At 34.7% G+C, this 22,097-nt stretch overlaps 1 protein-coding gene across 5 annotated transcripts in view; it reads right to left on the minus strand.

Annotated features, from left to right (window-relative positions):
* Positions 1 to 22,097, minus strand: part of STK3 (serine/threonine kinase 3) — a 498,339-nt gene that overhangs the window by 126,699 nt on the left and 349,543 nt on the right. For all 5 annotated transcript variants that reach the window (XM_031947034.1, XM_031947032.1, XM_031947033.1 and 2 more), the window contains one exon: positions 16,264 to 16,456. In XM_031947034.1, coding sequence (XP_031802894.1) covers positions 16,264 to 16,456 — 193 coding nt within the window. The remainder of the gene's footprint in view (positions 1 to 16,263; positions 16,457 to 22,097) is intronic.

Genomic DNA, 22,097 nt, shown 5'->3' on the forward strand with positions numbered 1-22,097 from the left:
GGGAGGATAGGAAAAAATTGAATTATGAAAGGTTTTAAATGCAAATGGGTTTTAGATTGTCTCCTGGAGAGAGTAGAGCACCATCTCAGACCTGATAAACTCAGATCTGAATTTTAGAAAGAGCACTCTAACAGCTGAATGGAGGATGGAATGCAGTGAGGAGAAATTTGATGCAGGGAGATCAACTTGAAAACTATTACTATTGTTTAGGTGTGAAATAAAGAGGGCCTGCACCTTGGGAGTGTCAGTATTAGTCATTAAAGAGAAGGGAACTTAAAAGAAATGTTGTAAAAGTAGAATTGAAATAGCAATGTATTGGAGTTCAGGGTTAAGAATGATACCTAGATTTTAAGCCTGGGTAACTGGGAGGATGGTGGTACCCTCAACCATAATAGAAATTGAGAAGAGGGGAAAATTGGAGGTAGGGGCAAAAGATGGGAAAATGAAGAGTGATATTTAGTTCAGTTTGGGATATTTTTATTTTAAGATGTTTATAGCATATCCAATTGGAAATGCCCAATAGGCAATTAAAAGATGTTTACTGGAGATCAGAAGGAATTGGGACTGGATAACTAGTACTGAAAATCATTTAGTAGGTGATAAATGAATTCATGGCATACAATGAGATTACCAAGGAAAACAGTATAAAGAGAGAAAAGAAAACCTAGTATAAAGCTTTGAGGAAAACCCACAGTTAGTGAGTGTGATCTGAACAAAGATTCAGCAAAGGAGATAGAGAGGAGCAGCTAGATAGGTAGGACAATAGGAAAAAGAAGTTACAAGAAAATCTAAAGACAAAAAGGTATCAAGAAGAAGAAGGTGATAGTGTCAAAAACTATGGATCAGAAACAATGAGGATTGAGAAAAGACCATTATATTTGGCAATTAAAACATCACTATTAATTGGAGACAGCAGTTTCAGTTGAATGATGGGGCCAAAAGCTAAATTGTAGAGAATTAAAGAATCCTCCCTTCCAAGACTATCCCCAGTTTCTCATTCATATATATAGTGTTTGGACATAGTTGTTTACAGGCTTTTTCCCTATTCAAGTGTGAACTCCTTGGTGATAGAATCTTCCCCCCCCCCATATTTAGCACACATCTATTTGCCATTTAATAAATGCTACTTGATAGATAGATTAGAAAAGACATTAATTATAGAAGACCTTCTTGAAGAGATTAGTTATGAGTAGGAAGAAAGATGAGATGTTAGATATCAACTAAGATTTTGTTTTTTTATTTTATTTTAAAAATGGATGGAAGATGGATGAATTTGTAGGCAACAGGGAAGCAACCAGCTGAAAAGAAGAAATTAAAAATAAGTGAAAGAATGGAGATGACAGGAGGGGTATTCTAGAGAAGACAGGATGGAATGGGTTGGTTGAGTCTGTAGAAGACTTTGCCTTAGCAAGGAGGGTCACTTCTTCATGTGAGAAAAGGATGAAGGGAGGGATATCATAGGAAAACATTTGAGTGTTATGTGATATACAATAGAGATGGGGATTAAAAAAAATTCATTTTCAAGTATTTAAGAGATGTGGAGAAAGGGTTTACACTTAACTGGTCTTAGTTCTGATTTAATGAACCAAATTAAAAACAATGAGTAGAAGCTTCAGAGGTTAATTTCCCTGATATAAAGAAAAACTTCCAACAATAACAGCTGTCCAAAAATAGAATGAGCAAATTAGGGAGGTAGTAGGTTCCCCATTAGTGAGATATTTATAGCAATTCGGGAATTCATGTTCAGGTATCAGTTGTATTAGATTTAGGTATAAAAGATGAGACCTTTCAGATTTTCTTCTTATTCTAATGATCTGTGATTTAAAAAATCACCTTAAAAATACCTTAAAAAGGTATTTCATTGTGTAATCCTATGGTACTTTATAATACTTTATCGTCTTGTCCCTCAAAGTACATGCAAAGTAAGAGACCACTAGGTCAATAATTGCAACTTCTGTGTTAACATATATTTGTGAAGAATGAAGTAGTAGAAAAATATTATATACTTCCTATGTGTGTACTTTTTCATATATGACTCCTTATGTAATGATGTGTGTTTGTAGAAATATGTATTATTCTAGGTTTGGGACAAGGATTTAATTAATTGTATTCTTTAGCTGAGTAGAGAAAAAAGGAACTACATCAAAGGCTGTGGTTTTTCAAGGATAAGGAAACTAGAGAGTCCACTTTCACCTATGATAGTAGCTCTCCTGAAAGCCCTATCAGGGAGAAAGGAACCTTTCAGATGCTAATAGAGTAATATCCTCAGAGATTATTAGAAGTGTTTGGATGTACATTACATAGCACCAGATCACTATAATTTTCTAGCTCTTCTGACAAGTTTTTATAATACTTTTGTTTTTCCTGCTGGTTATCATTTCTGATAAGCATCTGTTTATTTTACACACCTGGTTAAGGTCTTAATTATACTGCTATAGATCTCTAAGTAAAGTTATAAGTTTTCTATGAATGAGTCTGATGTCATATAAAATAGGGAAAAACATTAAGGCAACTGCTCTACAATAAACAAAATTGCCTCTGGTCAAAGAATCATATGATCTCAGACCTTCTTAAAGGCAAGTACTTTCTGTTTACTTGCAATATAGAGCCATATTTTGAATGGCTAAGCTTGCCATAAGTTTGATCTCAAAGAAAGAGGAGTGTTACTAGGCAATGTCAATTATCTGCAGTTCTTTTCATATTTGTATTTTACATTGTACTTGTATTACTTGAATATGAACTTGTCTTCTTTCTCAAACTAGACGGGTCTTTTTCTAAAGGGGAATCAGCTATTCTCTAACAATGGTTTTCATAGGTTCATATAGAATTTTAGAGTTGGAAAGGACTTTAATAGCTATCAAGTTCAAAGCAAACTGAAAAGAATTCTTGGTGAAACACATTCAATATATCATTACCCACACTCTTCTTAAAGACTCTTAGTGAGAAAGAATTTTATACTTCCTTAAGCATCCAATTATACTTTTGTTTTATCTGCATGAGTCTTTAAGGTTTCCTTGAACCACAAGAAATATTGTACATGGTCAATGTGCATTGTTCCACAGGTGATAGGTAGGGATAGTTAAGGGAAATTACCTACTTAGAAAGTATTGCCCGGTAGGGATACAGGTAAAGGGAAAAGGGAACATTTTGTTCTGCCTTCAAACTCAGACAAACTGTAGGAGGCTGTCCCATCCCCACTTTTCACTTCTGGATAGTTATAATTATTAAAAAGATTTTCCTGACATTAAGCATAAATATTCCATTTTGCAACTTCCATTCAATGATTCTTCTAATTCTTGCCTCTGGTTCTAATGAATTCCAAGCCCTTCATCATTCCAGTTGCTGTCCTCTGGATATATTATTGATGTCCTTCTTAAACTGTGATAAATAGAATACAATGCTCCACATGTGCTCTGTCCAGGGTAAAGTACTAACTGAAATGATAGAACTATCATTTCCTTATTCCTGGAAGCTATGTCTCTCTTAATGCAGTCCAAAACTGTATTAACAGTTTTGTCTGATATATTATACTGATCACTTATATTGAGACTGTAGTTCAACACAACACCAAATTATCTGCCGGACAAACTATCCCTCTTTTATCTCGCATTTGTGAAGGAAAATTTTAAAACCCAGTTGAAAGATTTCCTTCATTCTATTTTCTCCCTCCCTCCCTCCCACTGAGGACTGCTAGCAATTTAACTAGTTTCAAATCAACATAATTGTATTCTCTAGCCCATATTTTTTCCCATAAGGATAGCATGAAAGACTTTATCAAGCATTTTCTTAAAATCAAGGTAAACTACAGCTATATATAGCATTCCTTTGATCTCTCAATTTATAATCAGTTAATAAAAAAGGGTATAAAGTTAAGAAAACATGATACACTCATGATGGCTCATTGAGCCATTTCTTTTCTTTTCTGAAATGTTCATTAACCATAACCTATTTTAATAATCTGTTCTAGAATTTTAGTAGGAACTGAAGTCCAGCTCACTGGTCCATATGCTCTTCTCTTTTATGTAAATTCATGTAGAATCAAAAAAGGTCAAGAATTTCAGGGAGAATAATAATTTACTTTTTAAAGTGAGGATGGAAGTCTACCAAAGACCAGATCTGAAATTCCACAGTATTAAACTTCATCATAATTCCCAAAACAATTTGGTACTAGTTAAAAAAAAAATAGATCAATCCGTAGAATTTATTAGTCAAAAATATTTATATAGTGCTTTAAATTCACCAAGTATTTTACAAATATTACTTTATTTTATCCTCACAACAAACTTGGGAAGTAAATGTGACTATTATACTTATTTTATAGATTAAGATATTGAGGCAAACAGAGATTAGGTGAATTGTCAGAATCACAAAGTTAATAAATGTTTAGGTTGGATTTGAACTCAAGTCTTCCTGACTCCAGGACTAACACTGTATCCATTCTGCCAGGAAATTAATCTTGTTACCTATTGATCAATAAGCACAAAGATCCAAGCTCCTAAGATAAGAGCTTTTGATTAAAAAAAAAAAAAAAAGTTGAGTAAATCAGGTATGGCAGTATGAACGAAATTATATTTAGGTCAACACCTTATGCCTTATACTAAAATAAGCTATAAATAAATATATTCCCTAGGTATAAATGGTCACACCATAAACATATTAGAGAAAATTGAGAAGAGTTGCTTATCAGATCTATGAATACAAGAAAAGTTCATAAGCAAACAAAGGATACGGTGGGCCATAGAAGAGAAAAATGGATAATTGTGATTACATACAATTAAATTTTTTACACAAGCAAGTCCAATAAAGTTAAGATTAAAAGGGAAACAATTATTGGGGGTGAGTAGGGAATCTTTAGAAAAAATTTCTTTAATAAATATCTCTTTTCCAAAGCATTTAAACAAAAATTCAAATTTATAAAAATAAGAACTATACTTAAATTGATAAACAATAAAGCTATGAGTAGACTTATCAAGAGAAGACTATAATTGCATGATAAATGCTCTAAATTATTATTAATTGGAGAAATACAAATTAATGTAATTCTGAGGTTGGTTCCACCTTATACCCATCAGATTGGTAATAACAATTAAAAAAAAAAGGAAAATGGTAAATAATAATAGAAATAACAATAACAACTAGCATTTACATAATACTTTACATATTTCAAAATGCTTTACAAATATTATACCATTTCAAATGCTGGAGGAGCTGTGAAAAAATAGGCAAGTAATTAGTGGACCTATGAATAGGTACAACCATTCTAGAAAACAACTTGGTATTATATGAAAAAAGTTACTGAGTAGTACATGCTTTTTGAAATGAAGAAGTGGAACTTCATTTCTCCATAATCTTTCAAATATTATTGATACTTTAACAGTCACATTCAACAATTCATTCATTCACTTATTCAACAAGTATTTATTGAAAACCTGCTACCAGGCACTATACTGAGTACTGAGGATAGAAAAATCAAAGAAACAATATCTCTCGTAAAGGTGCTTACATTTTATTTGAGGGAAAGAACATAAATGAAAACAAATAAATATAAAACATATAGCATGCAAATTCAGGAGTGAGAAAGAGCCATTAACAAATATTAGAAGGATCAGCATAGGTCTGCTATAAGAGTCAAAACATGAGCTAAAACTAAAAGAATCAAGGTACACTAGGAAATTAAGGTGAAGAAATTCATTCCAGTCACATGAGAGTTTATACAAAAACAGAACTAGAAATGGAAACTACATGTAGTTGAAAACAAGTAGGCCAATTTGACTGGAATACTGTATTTAAAAAAAAAAAAAAAAAAAAGGATAGAGTCAACCAGAAAAGATAAGTTGGAATCAAATAATAAAGCGCATTAAATGCCAAAAAGAGGACTTTAAATTTTATTTTTCAGGCTATTATGAGATGCATAAGCTTTTTTGAATAGAGAAATGACAAAGTTCTCCTCATAATTCTCTAACAGTGAGAATGATCCAAAAGTAGAAGAGTATCTTAAGATACAATGTATTCCTTACCCTTCACTAAGCCTTTAATCTAGAGGACTTCTTGTTCTTTTCAGTCAATAAACACTATTACATGCAAGGCAAAGTTAAAGATAGTATAGCTGGGACTGCTATACAGGTACAGTTGCACTTAATGTCATTTGAAATCATTTCTAACTCAAAGTCTATGAAAACTTATCATCTTACCACCTTATTGTTGTTTTAAGTAATAATTTTTATCAGATAACTTTAAAATGTAATGGTTCTGTAGAGGAAAAAAATCTAAAATCTGAGCTATGTCACATTTGGCACAAAAGTTAACAATGTTCAATGAAGCTGGAATCAGAGATTTTCAATTAAGAAAGAAAAAATTAAACATTTTCAATTAAGAAAGTCAATGACATTTGAAAAAAAAAAAGAAGGAAAGTTTTTGTTCCTCCCCTACCCCCAGAGAAAAACATTAGGGATTAGTATTCTTTATGGCCACTTGAGTGAAATAAAAACACATTTAACCACTTAATCTACTAATCTATTAAAGAAGCTAGCACTGAATCTAAGCCTTAGACATTTTTTAAAAGACACAATTATGTACTATATTACATATATCCACATCAAACATCAAAAACAAAAAAAGGCCTTTATGCTTCAGCAAAATCAGTAACAATATCTTTAAAATATTGCAATACTGAACTTTTTGCACTTTTATGGAAATGAAGGGAACACTATAAAATGAACTTGAATTACAAAGGGCAAACATTCTCACTTTTTCTTATTTACATATCTATATTTGTAATTTATTTCGGGCTTTATTATAAAATATTTATATCATATTCTTATTTATACATCCTATTCTTATTTATGCATTTTCCATTAATCTTAGCATTCAAATTTGAAAACCTACACTTTAAAAATATAAAACTTACTAATGATATGTAATATATGTGTTCTGAAAAAAGAAAATAAACAAATTCTAAAACCATATTATTCAAGTAGAAGATATATTTGTTCATTTAAAAGGGATTAAGAGCAAGTTGGCATATCATTTTATGGAAGATCTTTAGCTATAAAAGTTATAATTAGTATGAAAATTTTAATTATAAAATAAGAAACCCCTGTAACTTATTTCAGATAAGCAATATGTTCCTCTTTTAATAAAATCTTTTAAGATACTGTTCATACAAGAAAGATATAAGAAAAGAATTTATTGAATTACACTTCCATTTTTCCCCTACAAGCTTACTATTCATTTCAAAAACATAGAGAAGGCAATCTCACTGTCATAGAGTACTGTGTTTGTTATGACATACACACACACACACACACACACACACACACATACACACACACATATATATATATAAACACAGGAAAAAATGACATAAAATTCATATATTTCTTTAGAAGCAACTGAATTATGACCCTGAAATTTTTTTAAAATATTTTTGAACAAATTTAATGGTAAAATTTATAAAGCTTCTCTGTCTTTGCTGTTTTTCTACTCTTTGTGGATGCATAAAACTCAAGAGAATTTCTAAGGAAATTCCTCATCAGTTATTTCCTCACCACCAATCTGTTTTTTTAGTCTTTGAAATTTTGGAGAAAAAATATTTTTACCTCCCTTATAACTGACTTCCTACATAGAGTCAGGTAAAATTATGTGGAACACAATAATCTCAAACTTCTAACTCGTCAAACACTACCAATTAGCATTTCTAATTTGCATTGTATTTCAAAACAGATGACAAATCATGAAAATTTAACTCTGTTGAAAGAATTAAAAAAAAAAAAAAACTTATTTGAGGAATATTTAAGTTCCAAGCATAAATGATAGATGTTTAAATATCCATAGTGCATTGATATAACTATTGTAATACATTCAACCTTCAAAGAGATTTTATAAATATTAAATAATTATTTTTTCAAAATTCTTCTTGATGTGGATGTTCCACCTGATTAATGGTCTTAGAACTTGTCCCTTAAGTTGTTGCCAAAAAGCTATAGAGTAGATGCATATAAGAATCGAGATTTTTCTCCTTAAGTCCACAGAATATATTCTAAACTAATGAAGGAAATAGGCAACTTGGAGAAGGTCCAAAGAACATCCATAGAGAAGATTAAAGATCTGAAAATAAAACCTGTATAAAAATCAAGGAAATTGAAATTATTTAAATTGGAAATGGTTGAAAGGGCAATTTAAAATTTGCCTTCGAATATACATAAAGATCTTTTAATTCAAGAAATATTTATTAAGCATACATGATGTACAAGACAGTAGAAAAGGCCTTGAGGAAACAAAGAAACATGACATATTTCTGGCCCTAAAGAGCTAACAAGAAAATATTGTCCAGCTAGTCTCTATCCCTGAGGGTGTAACACAAGGAATATGAATGGAATATAAAAGGAAGACTTTCCAGTTTAAATATATCTATGAGTTTCCAAGTTAGGTTGTAAAAACATTTTCTTGGGATTGTTTAAAGACAATAAAGAAGCCATCTGGGAAAGCCAGATGGTGAGAAAATCCATGGCCACCAAGAGCTGCCTTACCCATCTTGCTCCTTACTCTTTCTCTTCCTGTCCTAAATTCCATTTGGGAAGGACAGGCAGCAGTAAGAGCTGCTGCCACCATTACCCCTTGCCTACACTTTTGTATTTTCTCTTCACTCCATTACTATACCTGCTCATACAAAATCAACAAATGCATTGCTGTTAATGAATGAGGAACATTTAATTTAAATTACCACCTGCCCTGACTATAAACTATGGTTGCCCAGCAACATCATCTTTATTTACTCTTGTGATATGAAGATCTCTGGGCTTTGTCATCTAACCCCCACTGCAGCATCTTTAGGACTTCACCTTTCCATTTTTTCTGTGGTCAAACTTTCTTTTATATGTTGTTTCCTTCAATTAATGAGGCTTCATGAAAGCAGGTGCTTCTTTTATTTGTAGCCATAGTAGCACATAGTAAGAAATATATATATGTGTGTGTGTGTATGTATATACACACACACACAAACACACACATACATATATATTTGTTTTCATTTATTTATTTGCTCATTCATTTGTAGTATAGGCCAATAAAGAATCCGGTGATCAAACAAATGTGCACATGTAATATATATCTCAGATCTCTTGTATCCCCCTAAAAGTTACTCAAAATCAGAAGCTAGGCCATCTTCCTTTTTTGCTAATTTGTAAGAATCAGCAGTTTGCTATCACCACTAAGTAGGAAGCAGGTGCTTTAAAGTAATTCCTATGTCTTTCATATAAGAAAGTCATTGAATGAACCAAAGAAAGAATTACATGATTTTTTTTCACTGGGAAGGATCCTCTACTTCTCTCCCCTGTCTACTGGCTTAATGATATCTAAAATTTTGGCACTAAATTGATTCCTTTGGCTTTGTCATTCTATAAGCATACAAAGCTTTGAGGCTTTAAGTCTTATTAGTCACTGTAAATCATTATCAGCTTTTTCCTGAGAGAAACTATTTGGAAGGAATGAGAATACTAAAGCAGGAGCAAGGGAAGAAAGAGCTTCATTAAAGGAGGAAAATGGCACACAGAGAAAAAACCCCAAAACAAACTTCTTCTATTTCCTAATTTTGCCTAGGGCTAATCTTGATCATAAGTAACAGCAGTAGTGATGAATATCAACTGCACCTGGAATTTTCTAGACTTCATCATTTCCAGAAATTCATTCTGTAAGATGAAATCCACTTGGAAACTCACACTTGGTCAGATCATTTCCCATCAGGTTGAATGATTTCATTGTGCCCTTCCCCCCTTTTCAGCTTCTTTTTAAGTGTTGTCCTTCTAATTAAACTATGAAGCCCCTAAGGGCTGGGACTAATCTGACCTGGTCAATTTTCCCTCTTGAGATGCCTTCTTACCACAAACCTATTATTACCACATATCTATTTCTGGGGCAAATTCTTCAGAAACTAAAATGCAAACATGTTTCCTTCTTCTAAATCATTAAGTGAACTTACACTATAATGAAATAGGCATAGGAACAGGATCTGGACCTGTCTTTTCATTGACAGATGGGAGGAGTTATGAAAATTCTACCAATTTAGGTTGGCACCTTTTCTACAATTTACAGTTTTAAAAGAGTTGCACAGAAAACTGTGAGGTTAAGAAACTTGTCCAGTTCGTAAAGTCAGGCTGTGGTAAAGAAGGGCTTGAGTTTGGATCTCCCTTGCTCTTGTCAAACCCTGATCTTATTCTGATTAACAATTTCTAATCATATATCCCAGAAGAAAGTCTTGGCAATCTCTGCTGTGACCAACAGTTTCTAACTATCCTTACACATGAACTGAGGTAGCTCCAAGAACACTTCTGTAACCCTTCTCTTTGGCTATTTTAATAACTCTAAAGTGACCCTGGCTTGGGGCATAGTCCACCTCTTTGGGCTAGAAGAGGCCTAAACTCATTTCTCTAAAGAGAAAAACTTGGTTTTTCTAGGAAAGACTTTTACCCTGCAATAAATAACTTGTGAACTGTTGTTCCACCTATTTATCAAACTGCTCCCCTTTATATGCAACCTCTATTTAGAATTCCCCTCACTGAACTTCCCTATCTCAGTAAGACAATGCATTCTTCTGAATTGCAATTCTTACTGATCACTTTGTTGATCTGACTTTTATACAGGCTTAATACTCCTGGGCCAATTTTCTAACCATTAAGCCATTCTGACTTTTAAATCCAAACATTCAATTAATTTCTCAGACAGTAAGATTTATTATAAAATGGCCAAATGAAGAGAAATCTTTTGAAAAAATAATACATTCAGTTAGAAATGATTAGCCTCAAAGTAAATGATTATAAGGGCAGCTGAGTGAAGCAGTGGATAGTGTTAGGCTGGCATTAAGAAAACTTAGTTTGATTCACATACATACCACAATTGGTTCAGCCATTCTTCAAACAATATAAATTTATGTGTGTATGTATGTATGCATAAACATATGTATATGCATATATATGTGTGTGTGTGTGTGTGTATACATGTATAGGCATGTGTGTACGCGTGTGTGAACAGACTTTTTTTTTCTTTTGGTGAGCTAATCAAGTCAGTATATCATAAGGCCATAAATTTAAGGGCTGGGAGGACCTGCAAAGTCAACTAGTGCAATCACTAAATTTTTAACTTTTTAGGCCTTATGTTATTCAGAAGATTATACAGTATTACTTCTACAACATTTAGCAGCAGTGTATTTCAAATAAAAATTGCTCTGGGTACTATATCTGGGTACTTTGCCATTATCTCTGCCTTTAGCTACTTAACCAATTACAAGTATTCCCAATTATATAATTTCTCCCTCTATATGGCAGAGTAATACTATGAAAATATGCATGATATAATACACACACACACACACACACACACACACACATATATATATTGAATGCATAGATACAAAAATATATTGTTGCTTTGAGCTCTTCGAAAATATTTTTGTCAGGAATGTTTTACCCATCTTAAATCTACTTCTAAGACCTCTCCAAAAGCCAATTCCCTGTGCATTGCTAGCCATTATAATGTAATACAAAACAATAAGTAATATGTCTTGGCTCTAGTCCAATGCTTTTCAGAAGGCCTAACCACAGTGTAATTTTATCTATGATCTCACACTCTAAACCTAGTATCATTTCTGCAATGTACTGATTATTTTGTATTCACTCCTTTATCATTATTAACCATAAAATATGTTCAATATAAATGTTCCTTCTTCAGTTCCCATTCAAACAAACTGCAATGAGCTCAGTTTTGGTTTTAGGGAATTCATTGTTCTGCCTGAGAATTTTCCATGCTACACAGAATTACATAGGAAGACAGAGTAGACAATTTGTCACATCATGAATTAATTTCAGAATTCTTTTCTTGGCTTATGAGCAGTGTTATCTAAAGCTACATATTTATATATACTATTTTTAGAATAATATAGAAACATATCAGAATTGTCCAATATTTGCAAACAAAAAACCCTTGGAGAAAAGAGAGGAGAAGAAAAAAGTAGTACTAGACTAATTGAGAGTTTTTGTTGTTGTTGTTGTTGTTTTTGTATTGGCAATAACTGATTTGGTACCTCTGAAAAAAAGAAAACCCTTAGTAGAAATATTTTAAGGTATATTATTTTGCAGGAAACTGAGGGGGAACAGAGAGAATATGAGTGGATAAAAAAGAATTGATTAGAACCTTCCACCCTCTCTTGAGTGTTCCTTCAAGAAATGGTAAATAAGAGCAGGGACATTCACATACTTGAAAGATATCCAATGAGAAACAGCTTCAGGGGAGTTGTACTGGGGGAGAAAAAAAAGTACAAATGGAGTTTCATACTTTTTGCTGCTTTACTACTATTTGAAATATCATGGAAAATAGGAGAGAGGATATAAAATTAAGAGAAGAATAAATTTTCCTGTTTTCATATGAGGAAAGAGAACTATGTCTTAAAAATTACAGGCCCATAAACCAGACTTGAATTTATGAGAAAATTGTAGAAAAAATTGGAAAACATCTAGCTATAGAAAATTACAAAAAGCCGGCATGATTTCATTAAGCACAGGCCATGACTTCCTAGTCACACTTCTTTTTTCCACAGGATTAATAAACATTGTAGATAGAGCTTACCTAGATTTTGGCAAAGTTTTGATGGAATATAACATATAATCTTTGTAGGAATGATTTTTTAAAAATAGATTGCATGATAAAACAAGAAAAATTCAGAACTGATTGGTTTAAGTGGCAGGGCTCAAAGATTAATGTACCTCCAGATCTGTACATAGTCCTATGCTATTTAACATTTTTATCAATGATTTGGATTAAATCATAAAATGTATATTTATCAAATTTGAAGATGATACAAATCCAGGAGGAATGGTGAACATAATAGATGAGAGAATCAGGATCCAAAAGGATCTTGACAGGCTAAATCATTTGCTTAAATCAATAAGGATAAATGTAAAGTCTTATATTAGGGTACAACCCCCCCCAACTTTACAAGTAAATTCTTTAATTTACAAGTTATTCTTTAAAAAGAAAAGATGTAAGGAATTTTAGTGGATTGAAAATGCATCAACAATGTATAGCCAAAAAACTAATCTTTGATTGCATAACCTTCTGGACACTGAAAGTGTTAAGTCCTCTCTTCTTTTGTCAGTATTAATTTTTTTAAAAAAAATTATTTACAGTATTGTATTCAGTCCCAGATACTTGGATTTAAGAATGATATTGATTACCTGGGTTGTGCCCAAGAGGTAACTAGGAAAGTAAAAGACCTTGAGTTCATTTCATATGAGAAAAAGTTGAAGGAACTAAGTATGTTTAACTTGGAGAAAATAATATTAAGAAAAGATATGACAGTCATCTTCAGGCATCTGAGAGGCTATTATAAGAAGGAAAGATTCAATTTGTTCTGTTTAGCCAGGGACAAAACAGGAACAATGGGTAGTTGTAAAGAGACAACTTTAGGTTTCTGATATTACAAAAAATATTCTAACAATCAGAGGCCTGTTCAAAAGTGATTTCACCTCAAATAGTAGTAGGGCCACTCAATTCAAGCTCAGTCTAAACAACTGATTGCTGGATATGTTAATATTAGGAATTCCTTTCATGTATGGGTTATACTAGATGGCTATTGAGATGACTTCCAAATCTAAAAATCTGTGGCTCTGTGGTCCTTCCCCTTCTAGGTTCATAATTACTTCTCAGCCAGTACCCTCTTCCATCTTTCTGAATTTTACTTAATACTTTTATGAGGTATTCTGCATTAATAAAGGTTTAAATTCCTGAGTCAAGGTGAGTCATACAAAATTTCTTGCTGATCAGAAGAATAAGTAGCTCAAATGATGACAGAAGTAGAGAATCAATTAAGATTGCCGGTTCATGAAAGGCAGTAAATAAAAACCAAAGAACAATGATATGTCCTTTAATAAATAGAAGAATAGTGACAAGTGTCCAAAAAATTTGTCCCTTAAGTACCTTAAAAGTAGGCCAATGACTAGGTATAGCCTTTAGTTAAAAGGTGTTGAAGCCAAAGTGTTCAAAGAGTTGAAGATATCAGAAAGAAGCCAGGACATTATTTGAGCTCTCCCCAGTTTCCCTAGGAATCAATACTAGATCAAGTCTCTGAATGGATTTTGGAATGACAGAAGCCACAAACATTCAGAATGAAACAATTTTTCAGCTTAAGATGTCTTGGAAAGACATCAGGAAAGGTCTGTCTCATTTGGGCAGGGGGGTAATGTGGCCTAGCACAGGCATTATGTGGGGAATCTAATGGAAAGTTCTAAGGCAAAGGGCATCATTGCCCTTTTGTCCTAGGCCAGTGGCTTAGCAGGCCAGCTGTGAGAACCTAACCAAAGCACAGAAAGCTAATTTCAAGCCCTCAATTCCACTGGCATAACAGGCAGGACTATGCCAGGTCAACTCAACCCAGTGGAAACACAAAGTCAGTAAGAGATCCCTGTCTCCCTTCAAAAGAAGTCTGGAATAATCTCCCCCGTGCCCTAAGTGCAGAGCTCAACTTTTAAAATTGAACAAACTAGCAGAAAGAGCTCTGATCATAGAAAACTACTATGGTGACAAGGAAGATCAAAACACAAACCCAGATAACTACGGCAATGGCAAAATGCCTACATCTGAAACCTCAAAGGAGGACATAAACTGCCCTCAAGCTTGAAAAGTTGGAAGAGCTCAAAAAGGATTTTAAAAATCAATACGAAAAAGAAGAAAAATGGGGAAAAGAAATGAGAGCTATGCAATAGAGTTACGAAAACTTGGAGTATAAAAAGTCAAAAGATTGGAAAGAGAAGGACAGAAATTGACTGAAGAAAACAACAAAGAGTGGCCCAGGAGTCAGTATCTATTTCTTAGTAGAAAGAAAGGCTGAAACAAAAGGCTGTGTAGAGACATCAGAAGGTAGGGTGGGGCTGGGTGTGTGTGTGTGTGTGTGTGAGAGAGAGAGACAGAAAGAGACAGAGACAGAGAGACAGAAAATTACATAAAAATATTGAGTTGATCTCTTGCAGACAGGTAGTTTAAAAAAAAGTTTTGTACTTCTAGTCTCTCCTCTCTCTCTCTCTCTCTCTCTCTCTCTCTCTCTCTCTCTCCCCTTCTCCTTCTCCTTCTCCTTCTCCTTCTCCTTCTCCTTCTCCTTCTCCTTCTCCCTCTCCCTCTCCCTCTCCCTCTCCTCTCCCTCCCTCCCTCCCTCTCCCTCTCCCTCCCTCCCTCCCTCTCCCTCTCCCTCTCCCTCTCCCTCTCCTCTCCCTCTCCCTCTCTCCCTCCCTCCCCTTCTCTTCTTCCCTCTTTCCCTCTCATTGAACTCCACACATAGCAGTACTATATACCCTATGGTTAAACTGGAGAAACTAGATGGCAATTCAGTATATTTTATAAATTAATTTATATCAGAATTTTTGCTCCTCAGAAATGTGACCTATTGAATTGCAAACTTGACCTTTCTTTGCAACTAAGCTTTTACCAGATGTAGTAAAAATCTTTCCAAAATCCATGTAGACAGAATATAGTACTACATATTCTATTACTCAAATAAAAAACTTAATATTTTGCAAAAAAAAAATTTTCACTGAAAATAGGTTTGGTTTGGGGATGAGAATGTTATATACTTAAAGCATATTTAAAGAAACTCTAAGCCACTAAAGTTAATTTACTTGAGTTTTTTTTTTTATTTAGCATTTTTAAAAGGAGAAGTACATCACTGTTTATGTCTGTGCTAGCAAAAATGCCAAAGAGCTAATTTAAGAACAAGAATCAGAAATAAAATGGAGCCATTATTTCACAAAAAGTGTTTTTATTGTCACTTGACTTTTATTTCTTGTGTGTATGTCCTTCCCTCTGTTGCTGTTACCTTTGTCTAGCTGCTTCAGTCTCCTTTCTCTTTATTTCGCAAAATTTTATATACTATATTCTTGACTTTTAAAGGCAATCAAATATAACATTTACTATTTTCTCTTATAGTATTCTCAACACTAAACATTGATTTTCTCCTTTTTAGTTCAGTTGCTCTTGATAAGAAATAGAACAGGAAGGAAAATTAAAGTTTCCTGTCCTTCTTTTCCTGATTTTTCATACTGTGTCACATTAAATTGTGTCTAACTTTATATCATGCTTGGTTCTTGTGTTTGCTTTGTATCACAAAGAACAATTTTTTTGTACATCTTTTCCTAAAATTACATGATACTCAATTAAGATGAAAATTTCTAGAAGAAAATGTTCTGTGGGGTAGAAAATAACATTCAAAGGGAGAAAAGGACATACTTTTCATAGTTCCATCTATTTCTTCTTCGTCTTCGCTGTTTATGACCATGGTTCCCAAATCCGATTCTAATGTGGTGGTATTGTGTTCAATCATGGTCTGAGCCCCTTCACTCATTGTGCTGACAGCTCTCATAGTGCCCACACTGTCTGAACCAGTCTTCACCATGGTATGGGAATCCAACTCATCTTCATCCTGCAAATGAACACTGAAAATCAAAACTTAATATCTATATTCAGAACTCTGATAAGGATGCAATTTCTAAGAGTTATGGATTTTGTGTTTAGTGGCATTAGTGTAACATTATTAAAAAGATAAAAATAAGTTGAATGTTAAACATAATTTTTACTAAGATTAGTTGGAAGATTTTTATATGGGATACTTAATAGTGATTCATATGAAAATGAGAGCGACTTTAGGGCAAGGATTGTCTCATTTTTATATTTATAGCTCCAGACTGAGCATACTGCTTGAAATACAGAAAGTACATAATAAATGAATATTGAGTATTTTTCAAACGGATACAAAAATACAAAATGATAAAAAGGGGGAGGAAGAGAAAAGATTGCAAAATGTAGATCAATAATCTTGACTATTGACCTCTGAGGCCTCTTCATGCTCTGAAATTGAAAGCTCAATTAATTTTTAGTATAATCAAAGAATATTATTTGGTGAAACTTCTCCTGCTACTCTTTCATCTTCAACTACTTCAAGGCTAGCTTCCCCACTCTGACAACATCACCTCTCACCATGTTCCATGCTCTATCTGTCTACCATTTTCACTATGGCGTTTGAAACTTTTGCTCTATAATTAATGAGTTTCCTTTCATTTCAGATTTCTTCCATGTTCTTTTCATCTTCTGGTTTTAAAGTCTGGCACCTTTTAGATGACATTCAATTTCAGGCTTTCACTGATTAGCTCTTGCTGTAACTTCTTCCAAAGCTCCTCATTCATCAATACTGGAAATAAAGTTAAAACATTCTTTGTTCCTACTGATATCTGAGAGTTTCATTCTATTGCCATCACCCAGTTATTGCTTGAGGTCTGATTTATCCAAAATATATACTTTATTCAAGTCCTAGTGGCTATTATCAACCAAAGCACAGAAAACTACTGATCTTCCTTTTTCTCTCTTTTAAAAAACATTTTATTTAATTTCTTTTATTTGGCATTTACCAAAAGCTATGAGAAGAATTTGGGGAGGGGTAGGCACGTAGCCAAGATGGTAAAGGCAGGGACTTACGTGACCTCACCAAAATTCCCTTCCAAACAACTTTAAAATAGCACCTCAAAACCAATTTTAAAGCAGCAGAACCAACAAAAGATGAGACTGAAACAATTTTCCAGTCCAAAACACCTTAGAAGGCCAAAAGGAAAGATCAGTCTCACTGAGGTGTGAAGGAATAAAGTCAACTACAGACCACAACTCTGAAACTTGCAACAGATTTGAGATTGACTCAATTATAGCAGTAGTGGCTACCAAAGCTTTCAGCCCAAGAACAATAAAGAAGTTGAACTGGTCAGAAAGGAACTATAAGAAACTCTCTGATAACAATGGAAGCAGGACTCTGTTGCATTGCCTATACTGATTTCCAGATCACATGTAGAGGGTCACAGACAGTTGGAGAACTCTTAAGAGCCCTTAGGGTCTTCCTGAAAAGTCAAGGAGTAGTGACAGCCTGTGATGTAATTGAAACAGAGTGATACCAGGAGGCAAAGAGTGATACCAGGTGGCAAATTACATACAATAGCAAGTTGTTTATGTGGTACCACAGTATATACTTAGCACATGCCCAGTGTTATTTTGGTTGCATAAGGATATTAGGGTATAAAAAGGGGAAAGAACTGGGAATAAATGGAATCCAAATTTCCTCCCTCTTCAGGAATCCCGCCTTATCACTTCTCCACTAAGAAGAATGTTTTTTCACCCCGGAGTGGGAACTCTCAAAAGCACAGTATGTTTTGTCACTCCAACTTGGGGGCTCTAGAAAGCAGAATATAACATTTGGTGCCTAAACATGGGGCCTTAGAAAAGCAGGGCCTTGCAAAGCAGGCATACATCAGCTTGACTGACGCAATCAGCCGAGTTCAGAGGAGAAGTCCCTTGACACAAGAAAAAAAGTATAAAAATAGTATATAAATATAAAATATATAAAGTATAAAAATAGGCAAGGGAGATGGTAAGGGCTAATCTAGTCACTTTTGTTTCCCAGCTGAAATGGGGTAACTAGTAAGAAAAGAGCCTGCCCCCGGGGAAGTATGAAGCATGCATTGTTAGGTTAATAGAGAAGCAAGTTGGTAACTCAGAAACAGATCACTGGCTTCTTAAGTATATTAGAGTGCATGTCTCCTTGGCTCTCTAAGGAAGAAAAATTAGAGCCAGAGATGTAGAAAATAGTGGGAGAGTAACTAATTGGATATTACAAAGCGATGGGTCCCGATTCAATTCCTGGGGAAACATTCCTTATATACAATATAATATAACTGGCTTTAAAGAATCCCAAAAGTTTTAAAACAAGGAAAGATTTTAATGTGGATGGCAATGAAGTGCGAGGAGAAAAAGCAGGAGGGGGATAGTACTGACAACACAGCTGGAAGGTATGGCCAAATGGACCAAGTTAAGTACTTTAAGTTAAGTACTTTTAAGTACAATGCTGATAAGCCTAAAGAATATGGTGCTATTCACTTTCACAGCTAGGCTTCACTTTCTCCTACACCCAAGCATGTGCTCTTATTCCTCCTCCCTCATCTTGACCTTTGTGGGCAAGAGGAGGAATGGGAGGGGCAATGACATCATGAGCACCGCCCATGCAATTTTGCCCACCCCCATATCACCATTACAAGAGTTAAAGCTAAGGAGGAAGGACAGGATACAACTGGATTGAGAACAGAAGTATATCCTGTGATTGAAGAGCTTGACTCTTCTGGTCAAATCAGAAGACAAACTCCTTTTAATCTGGAAACTATCAAAGATTTTAAAAAGACTTGAACTCTTTATGTATCTACATCATCTTATGTAAAGATGCTGTTAAATAATTTGACTTATGAAATTTTAACCCCTAATGATTGGAAATCTATAGCAAGGACATGTTTAGAACCTAGACAAAATTTGTTGTGGCTTTCTGAGTATAGTGAACTCTGTAGAAAAAAGCCCAACAAAATAGTAAAACTGGAGTTAATATGCCAGTCACCCTTGATCAACTAGCAGATTTAGGTCTTTATGCAGACATTTTAGAGCAGATTAATTACCTCATAGCAGCTTATGGGCAAATTGTTTCTGCTGCTATCAAAGTATGGGACATGCTCCCAGAAAGACAAGCTAGAGGGGAAGCCTTCATGAAAATAGCACAAGGTCCAAATGAACCCTTTGCTGATTTTGTGGGATGCCTCCAGACAGCTGATATACAAACTATTGGTGAAAATGTAGCAACAGAAATTATAAGACAACTGGCTAAGGAAAATGCTAATGAGGATTGTAGAAAAATTATATTAGGACTAAAAAAGTATGCTCATTTAGATGAGAGCATATATATGCTGTGTCATAGTGGGCACAAATACCTTTTATGCCCAGTTGATGATGCAGGCTTTTCAAGATCTGAACATGGGAAGACAGGGTCCCTTTTGGGAAGGGACTTCCAAAGAGACTCATCAGTGCTTTCAATATGGTTAAGCAGGGCATCTGAAAGCTCAATGTTGGCAAAGATAAAGTGAAAGAAGAGAGTGAGAGAACAAGATCTAAAACCCCATGTCCGAAATTCAACAAGGGCTTCCACTGGGCAGAATGTTGAGTGAGTCAGGGAAACAAGAAGTGGGGCTGGGCTCCAGGGCCCCAAGCAAATAACACTTGGGGCATGATGGCAACTGCTATTACACCCAGAGAATCTTTAAAAGTTCAGTACCCCAACATGATCAGTCAGCCGAGAAGCAACCTGATGGGGGAAGGGGGTTGCAATTAGGAAGAATAGAGTTATATGCAGCAGGCAGGGACTACTGAGATATCCCCTGGAGAATTGAAACCTGAACCTTTCCAGCCTATAGATCCCTTGCCTCCACACGCAGTTGGCTTGACCATTTCACCTCCTGAGAATGTTTATAAAACAGTGTCTATCCATACACTGATTTCAGAAACTGGGGAATGTGTAGCTAATATCCCAGTCACTAGTATAGGTAGACAATTTGTGATCTATCACCCAGGACAAGTAGTAGCACCAGGCCTCCTGAAACATACTCCTGAAATGCAATTTGGTGATATTTATCTGGATTTTGACTCCCAACAACAGAACAAGGAACATTCTGTACTGCAGCTGTTATAGCTGACCATTCTGTGCTCACCATCTATGTAAATGGTATACCTTTGAAAGGGTTGGTAGATACAGATGCAGATTGTACAATTATTAGAGGGGCCAGCTGGCCCAGTCATTGGCCAAAGATTACAGCAAACACCAATATGTCTGTCATAGGAGAATCAATAGCAGCTGAACTTAGTGCTATCCCTTTGAGATGGAAATTTGAAGATAAAACAGTTTTTACTCCTTATGTAGTTAAAAAAAACAATCACCATCAATCTATGGGGAAGAGACATCTTACAACAATTAGGATTACAATTAAGCACTATAGCGTTTTAGGCAGGGTTGCTGTTGAAGGCCTGCCTGCACTCTCACCTGTTCCCATTCAATGGAAAACACCCAGTGTGGGTGGAACAGTGACCCTTAACCTCTGAAAAAATTCAGGCGTTATTAGATATAGTACAGGAGCAACTTGACCAAGGACACTTAAAGCATTCTCTAAGTCTTTGGAATTCCCCTGTATTTGTTGTAAAAAAAGAAATCTGGAAAATGGAGAATGTTGACTGATTTGAGAAAAGTAAATGAACAGACGAAGACAATGGGAGCTCATCAGCCTCAGTTTCCATCTCCTACTCAATTGCTTAGGGAATGGCCTCTTTGGGTTATAGACAATAAGGATTGTTTCTATTTTATCCCTCTGGATAAGGAAGATATGAAAAGATTTGCCTTTTCAGTGCCCAGCATTCATTTAGCTGAACTTTATAAAAGATTCGATTGGACAGTTTTGTCATAGGGATGAAAAATAGCCCTACTATGTGTCAAATGTATGTGGCAGCTGCTCTTACTCCTGTAAGAAAAGCATTTCCAAAAGTTATGTTATTACATTACATGGATGATATCTTGGAATGTGCACCTGAGGAGCAAATGTTAGAAGTATATCTACAAAAGACCATAGAAACACTAAGGAACTACAAATTACATATAACTCCAGAAAAAATTCAAAGACATACTCCTTTTCAATATTTAGGATAGGAGATATCCAATATCCACACTAGCACCCCAGACACCCCAGAATCAGCTGGAGTCAGGATAAGCAAAAGTCCTTAGTCTTTATTCTTGGTCTTTAGGGGTAGAAGTGAAGGGGATGGAAGCAGGATCTCCGCAACCTCCTTCTTCCTTGTCCACTGTCAAAGTGACCCTGGCTAGTTTTACTCCACCTCCTAGTCTCTCCTAATCCTTTGTATACACCAATTATCGAGCCAGCACAGGATAGTGGGAAGGGCCATTTTCCAAGCATATGCCCACAGAGTATTGTCCAATCCGTAGTTAGCCTCCAGTGCTTGACAGTCCTGACCTCAGTGCATAGACTCAAGAGTTTCAGCCCTCTACAAGTGTTAGGCTTAAGTACTTATCAATTACAACCATTGTATGACATTTTATGAGGAGACACCATGCCAGCTTACAAAAGTAGCTCAAGAGGCTTTTAAAGACAATGAACTGGCTTTATCCAATGTGGTTGAAAGAGTCACTCAAAAACCGTTAGAAATAT

The sequence above is a fragment of the Sarcophilus harrisii genome, chromosome 1 (genome assembly GCF_902635505.1).
Source record: "Sarcophilus harrisii chromosome 1, mSarHar1.11, whole genome shotgun sequence".
Lineage (NCBI taxonomy): Eukaryota > Metazoa > Chordata > Mammalia > Dasyuromorphia > Dasyuridae > Sarcophilus > Sarcophilus harrisii.